Source organism: Leuresthes tenuis, unplaced genomic scaffold, assembly GCF_036924035.1.
Source record: "Leuresthes tenuis unplaced genomic scaffold, fLeuTen1.0.hap1 SCAF_8, whole genome shotgun sequence".
NCBI classification, from domain to species: Eukaryota; Metazoa; Chordata; class Actinopteri; order Atheriniformes; family Atherinopsidae; genus Leuresthes; species Leuresthes tenuis.
The window spans coordinates 8,548,893-8,556,278 of NW_027325362.1; the positions used below are offsets into that span (position 1 = coordinate 8,548,893).

The 7,386-nt window shown below is 39.6% G+C and overlaps 1 protein-coding gene across 1 annotated transcript in view; it reads left to right on the forward strand.

Annotated features, from left to right (window-relative positions):
• Positions 1 to 7,112, forward strand: part of srbd1 (S1 RNA binding domain 1) — a 51,688-nt gene extending 44,576 nt beyond the window's left edge. The window contains exons 20-21 of the mRNA XM_072390689.1: positions 3,610 to 3,794; positions 5,605 to 7,112. Coding sequence (XP_072246790.1) covers positions 3,610 to 3,794; positions 5,605 to 5,897 — 478 coding nt within the window. The 3' untranslated portion in view covers positions 5,898 to 7,112. The remainder of the gene's footprint in view (positions 1 to 3,609; positions 3,795 to 5,604) is intronic.
• Positions 7,113 to 7,386: the final 274 nt, after the last annotated feature.

A 7,386-nucleotide genomic window follows, 5' to 3' on the forward strand; every position in this document is an offset into this window, starting at 1 on the left:
TCTATAGAAATCTGAATGCAATTAAGATACAGATATGGGATACAAGAGTATGAAATTTAACTAGGGGAAGAGAAAATTAAAGTTGAATGTTTGCCTCATTTTACTCGTGTAAGTAGGACCACTGTAGTGCTTTTTCCGCATTTCACAACCAGATACCACACACATTAGCAAAGTTTATTTCCGCTATCAACATTTTGTCCACTAACTGTTGCTGTCTCATACCTGCTGTAAAAATCCCAGAACACCAAACATGCTGTCATGTCCAGTTAGTTTTAGGTTCCTGCTTTGAATCTTGGCTCAGCAAGTGTAGAGTTTGCATATTTTCTGGATGCTCCGGCTTCCTCCCACAGTCCAAAAACATGAATCAGGTTAATTGATGATTCTAAATTGACCATTGGAGTGTGTGTGTGTGTGTGTGTGTGTGTGTGTGTGTGTGTGCATGGTTGTTTGTCTTGTCCTGTGTGGCTTTGTGATGGACAAACTAACCCCCGACGATTGGATTAGGTGGGTATAGAAAATGGGTGTATGTTACATCTCACCTTCCTGAAGATGTGGGGTTCAGTGATTATTAAGTGCAAGAAAAAGGTGTAGCTTTGATGGAAAGGAAAATGGATAATCTTCAACTGAGCTTTAGATGAGTACCTGATGTGTCTGCAGAATAGATAATTGTATTTCCTGAATATGTATTTGGCCAATTTGGCTGTCTCCTCTGAAAAACCTGTACTGTGATAACTGTGATAGAAGTATTTTCTTAATTTGCTTTAAAATCTCAATGAATGTTATTTATAAAACATGTTTTTGATTTAGAAGAATAGGCTTGATGTGGAGGATTGTTCCTTAGTGCTGCATTAGTTTGAGATTTTAGTGTGTTTTTTTTAAATTTTTTGTTCATGTTCAGCTTTTACTTAATTTTGACAAATAATCTGATTTGATATTGCATTGAAATTCTTTATAAAACACTCCAGTTACCTTAAAACCTTATATAAAAACACTCAGATTGGAGGGATTGTTCAAAGTGAATGCAATTCCGAGATGTCTCACGGATCTTTATGCATCCTCACCTACAACTGATTGAAATAGCAGGTTTGGAGGGAGGATTGTGAGGGAACGCTGTGTGCATGTGTTTAAGCGTGCATGTGTGTTGTGTCTTTATGGTGTATAAGGAATATCATGTTCATCACATTGATGGAACTGGATCCTCCATTACTGCTCACAGCCCACACATCAACCCTCTTTTTGAAACCATATACGCACACATTCAAAAAGCAGAAACACAAACGTACAGACATGATTGCTTCTTCTTGTTTCAGAAAATGTGGGAGCTCTTTGTGAAAAGGGGAACTTTTCTGTGTCGGATGGTAGTTTTTAACTGTAGAAGATCAACTCTTTAGGAATGTTTCACATAAAAACATCAGTAAAGCATGCTTTTTTAAAACAGATGAGTCAATTCCAATGTTCCAGTAGTATGAGTAGTAATCTGGTCTGAGTCAAAGGGGTTCGACTCTGAAGGATATTTCTCTGATAAGTTACAGTCCGGGCCCAATATTTCTATAACACAAGACAGAGTGGGTCCTTTCTGTGGGCCTGGATAAAATCTATATTACAGCCCACCCAATCCCACATTCACACATAGACACACTGCATACACATGCACAGTGGTGGCAGTAATTATATAAGTATGAGCTGAGAGTGTTGGAGGCCTCTGGACCCCTGGTACCCCTTAAATACTTCTCTGAAACACACATCTCTGAAAAATGAGATGGGGAGCACAAATATACTTGGGCCCACCATCTCTCTTCTACGTTCCTCTTCTCTCAAGCCTTGAATATTTGTTGCCACTCAAGTTTAGGAGATTACCCCAAATTTTATTTGCAAACTGATGATGTGCTCATAAGTTTACAGTTTGATTGGTTTTGAATAACAATTGTCAAAAGCTTGTTTTTTCCATTTACCACTAAGATATGTATTACAGTAACTGTCTGTAAATTGTTAAGATATATTGGACTAAAGTTGCATTCCTAAGATGAACAAAATGTGCGCTGCCATCTTGAAAAATATTTTTCAGTTTTCTTTCCCTGACTGGATTCCGACCAGGAGAGAAATACGGTATGTCTTAGACGGCTAAGCCATTAGACACAACCATTTCTTTCCCTGGAAAGAGATACAAGGTTGGAAAGAGAAGAAGCTTAGGGAGGCACAGGAGAGAAGACCTCAGTGTTAGACAGACATCCATTTTGTTCCAAAGGTGTCGTTTCCTCACCACTGAGCCATTTTTGGCACATAAAAGGCTACTATTTTGTACCGATCTAGCTTACTGGCTTTGAGGGATTGATTCCGCTCGTCTCCTTTTTCTGGAAAGTGATTTTGATGGTGAAGCCTGTAAAGGAACAGTTGTCTCATACAGAAGTTTGTACACAAGCTGTTTCGGGTTACATCAGCACGGCCCCTACTCCTGCCAAATGAGCATTTCTGGGCAGCATTGTACATGAATCAACTTTGTGCGTGTGTGTCCACCTGTTGTGTCCATCATGGGATGGACAGCTGCGAAGTCTGTTTGGCGTCAGGCTACAAGTGAGCGACATCCATTATGGCCGCTACCCAACTGGTCCACATATGAACATATGCATAGAGGAAAATGCATTCACATCTATCGCCAGCTGGGAACAGTGTCTGCTGTAAATTATATGTACAGTGTGCACAGCACACAGACGGACACACACATCTCATTTTTCCATTTCCCCTTTGGCTTCTAGGCAAGTTTGTTACTCTGTCTGTTTAAATTTTAGACCAGTTAATTAGTCTGGATTTATATTTCAAGCCCACTAAGTTTGTAACAGTGCAATCTGACTGCCTGTCTGGACATTATAGGGTGAGACATCAGGCTAGAAAAAACGTAGCCATGTGTGGTTGGCAGACGTGCCGTCCAATCGTAGCACACAGGGAGTGTCATGAGACAAGGTGTCAGGGCGTTTACAGCCCGTTGTGGATGGACCTGATTTACTACGGTGTAAATTAGATATGTGTTATAAAACGGAAAACTCCGCCTTGGCAGCTGATGACTGCTGCCAACCTCCTTTCCCCTAACTTTACCTCCATTAGTTTATAGTGTGCTGCTGTTTCTTGTCAGTTCAAACATCATTCTTTATAATTTCCCCACGTCCAGTTTTTCAAGTTGGGAAATATTTTGCCACAAGGCAGTTATTTAATAAGTTAAAGCCACTTTACGGTGAGTCACTTAGGTTTAAAAGTATTGTTCAGAGGTTCAAAGATGATACTAAAACATATTCAGCATTTTGTTTATGAGGACTGATAAAGGCAGTTTTGTGCAACAGTTTATCTTATTTCTTTGTTTATTGCCTTGGAAATTGATGCAGTGATTTATTTAAAGTTGTGCAAACATAAGGGGAAATGTTTTCACAATTTGATTTTGAAAGACTATATTTGGTTTTTAACTTCTTCAACAGTCTTTTAGTGGAAATGTAATGTAATGTCATGTAATTTCTTGAAGTACTCTCCATTAATAGCTCTCCAGGCTTCTTTAAGGACATTGAAAGCTTTCTACACTGTGCAGCATTTCACATATATTTTGTTCATGTACCTCCTGTCCAGATTTCTGTCCATTGTGGGTGGGAGTGTGGAACAAATAGGAAGCTGGGGCCTGAAACAATGTGTGGAGAGCAAGGTTAAAACAAGCAGTATCGAGGAACTCGCCCGTTCTGTGGACACCACACCCGAGACCCTCAGCCTCATCGTTGATGGCCTCACGCAGCCCCCAGGGTTTGACATACGACAAAGTAAGATTCTCGCTATTCATAGTTGCACAAACAATTCAGCTTTCTTAACAGTGATTATAAAATATCATGATAGACTGCAAACACAAGGAGCAAAAATACAGTAAATACTGACAAAAATCACAAAGGGAAACAAATTCAGCATATTTTAACATGTAAAGTCAGATTGTATGCATTTTTCTTTAAAACACTTCATAATTGATTCATTTAGATTAAAGTTAACAACATCCAGCAAATGAAAATGTACAAATTTAGTTAATCTAAATGCAAACATGAGTTTTCATGAGTTCTAACCTTATTTTTTCATATTTTCTTTTTTAAAAATCTCATAATTGAAAAAAAACCAGTCAGTTCTTTGAATCGCACAAAAGCTCACAGACTGCAGCTATCTGCAATCTAACAGTCACAGTAACCTCTGCTCGTCTCTCATCTTTCCCTCATAATGTTCTTTATAGGTCCCTACTGACTAACAGAAAATCAAACTTGTATTTGCCCCGCTCTTTGACTGGTTTGCTTGTTACGACACACTGACTTTTCTTGCCTTGACTATAATCAGCATGTCTTGGCAGTGTAACTTGATAGGATCTGACAGTGCTGTGGCTTCCTCCCTGTAGCCCAACAATACAGGCAGTATGTTTCTGACATGCTGTGATGGGTCCAGCAGACTGTGTTGTTGGACAGCAAACACAAATGCACCAAGAACTGTTTTTCTCCTTAATCTTAAGCTTCGGAGTTTGAGCACATATAAACAACCCGAGTTTTAGTTTTGCTGGAACTCATATTTATTTCTTTAAGAAAAATCAGTCACATTTGTCTCTTTTTTTTCTTTCTTTTATCTTGTCTTTAACACATCTCATATCTAATTTACCCAGATTATAGATTTCAGTTTGCCAACAATAGACACATGATGTTATATGGGAGAGCCTGAATTCACAGGATTGTACTGGTTTAACTTCAGACTTAACCAAAGTAAGAAACATTTTTCGCCCAAGATATAATTGCTATTAATTTGAGCTCAGTGCTATGTTCACTTAGTCTGGTAACATAATATTAACATTTAGGATAAGTGAAATCACTTTGCCTTGCAGTGGCAAAACAAACACAGAAGTGGAGATCTCAGCTGATGAACTTGGCTTTAGGGAGTATTTTTACAGTCAATGCCTGATATATATATATATATTTTTCTGCTGTCAGACTGGTCAGTTAAAGGCAGAATCATTCCATTGCCTTATTATCAGACTCTCCTCTTTCATACAGTTTCATCTAACCCAGAAGGAAAAAGTCAAGCCTGTGTAGCCAGTTAGCGCTGGCCAACTCTTCTTAAAATTAAGGAACGCAGCTTCAAAGTTCATTCTCAGGTTGGCCCTATTCGGTTGCACTAAACTTCACTTGGCCTTCTAGCCAGTGCTCAGCTGAGTAAACAGATGGGCTGAAGCTACCGCATGAAATCAGTGCTGTGGGGAGGATAATTGGACCAGACTATTTCCTGGAGCACAAGCCTTCCTTGTTTGTGTTAATGGTACAGAAAGGGGAAAAAAAAAGATCTTATGCACAGGCGGCGTGGAAACTCAGGGTGAATAGAATACTGAGAAATGTGGAAGTGCTGCACGTAGACAAAAGTGTTAAATTACTGCTTGTAATGTAATATCTGTTTTGTCATTTTCTGCCCCACCCCCTTATTTTTCTACATCCCCTATTCCCTTCCCACCTCCAAAACATTTTCACCGGCTGCCATCTCATCTGATGTCATTTCTCCCACAAAACTTCCATCTTGCCACCTTAAATTTTAAACTTTGTCTCTCTTGATCCCCAGATTTTGGGCAGGCGGACTTTAAGCGGGGCATTGTTTCGATGAGTGATCTGCGGGTGGGTGCAGTGCTGACTGGCCGGGTGGACAACACAACTCTCTTTGGAGCTTTTGTAGATGTCGGTGTTGGCCGGTCAGGCCTTATCCATAAGAGCAACATCACTCTTGACAAGCTGCCTGTCAGCCAGCGCCATCGCAACCTGGCTCTGGGACCTGGGGAGCGGGTGGAGGTCCGAGTCCTTAATGTTGACATTCAGAGAGGACGAATTGGGCTGGATCTGATCAGGGTCTTGCAATAAATTCAGTCCATTGCTACGAATGATATTATATAATACTATGTTCTATAGCCGGGTTTGACTTGGTAAATTACACACAAAGCAATTTGAGGGACAAATTGCTTCCTGATGTTTAAAGTGAGTTTGAGCACAAACTGATCTGTTTCTTACTGTACAAGCAGAGCAAAGACAGTCGATCTAACAGGAAAACTTTTTTTTATTTCAATTGTCCTTTATTTTGCAGTCACAATAACACACAGCAAATGTTACGATTATTTGTGTGCTGCTGCAGTTTTTAAATTGCATCCAAAAATTGGTCAAATCCAACTGAAATATAATTTAAACAATATTATTGAGTTGTATTTAACATGGAACTGAACACCTGATTTAAGGAAAAACCTCTTATTATTGACACTTTACCTGCATTACTGATGTCTTCATACCTGTGCTTATATCATTTATCTTTATAAATCTGAACAGCATTCACAGAGTTTGTATTCACACAGGTTTTGTTCTGTGCTGCTCTGAACTTCTTGTGTCACGATTTTGCATCTTCTATCTTCCGTTTTTTTTCTGTTGTTTACTGACTCACCATGTACCATAAACAGGTTTGAAATGAAATTTCATGTTCAGGTGAGGTCCTAAAAATGAAAGTTTTCACATAAACTTTGCTCTTTTTCAAAGCTCTTTGTGCACTTTCCCCCCAGAGTTGCAGGGGCATGAATCAGTATGGTAAAGAAGGAAGCTGTTACGAGACAAAGACGGTGATAGTGTAGTAGAAGAAGGTGGAAGGTTTTCTGTTTCCCAGACAGCAAAGCCTGAAGGCTTTTTAGGCACAGTTCCAGACACAATTATCCCATGACACACACACACACTAATCAGCTGCTTCAAAATTAATCCCAGACTCCCCGTCCACATTATCTAATTTGTTTGTTTTTATGAAACCGGAATAAATAAAAAATACACAAAATATGGTTCTGGGACAGCCTGAGGTCCCTTGTGCTAAACATTATACTGAATACAGATTACCTAATCACTGTTAGTGCTGCTGCCTGACTTTCTCCCTTTGGGCCAACAAATGGAATATATTCTATACACACAAACACAAAGACCCGTTCAATCAAGATTAATCAGAAAGGGCAGTTTGCTTACTGATGATCTGAGAACGCTCAAGACATATACAGTTTAGGTTCTTCTCCATTGTCTTTTTACATGCAGTCGTCTTTCAGATCAGAGAGTCTTACATCATCTGATTTTAACTGCTCTCGTCAGTTTGTTATCTTTTGTTTGCTTTGATAAGCTTGGCAGACTCTCTTGTTTTAATGTTTCCAGTGTTTTTGTTTTGAGGAATGTGTGCACTTGTCCAAGAAGACACAGCTTCCCTCAGCACCATTCCTGCTTCACCCGCCTTTAATTTTCCTCCCTCCAGTAAACGTGAGCCCACAGATGGGACAGGCAATCTGGCAGCCTGCTACCGCTGCCCCTCTGAGTTTTTGTCAAACACGGTCCAGTG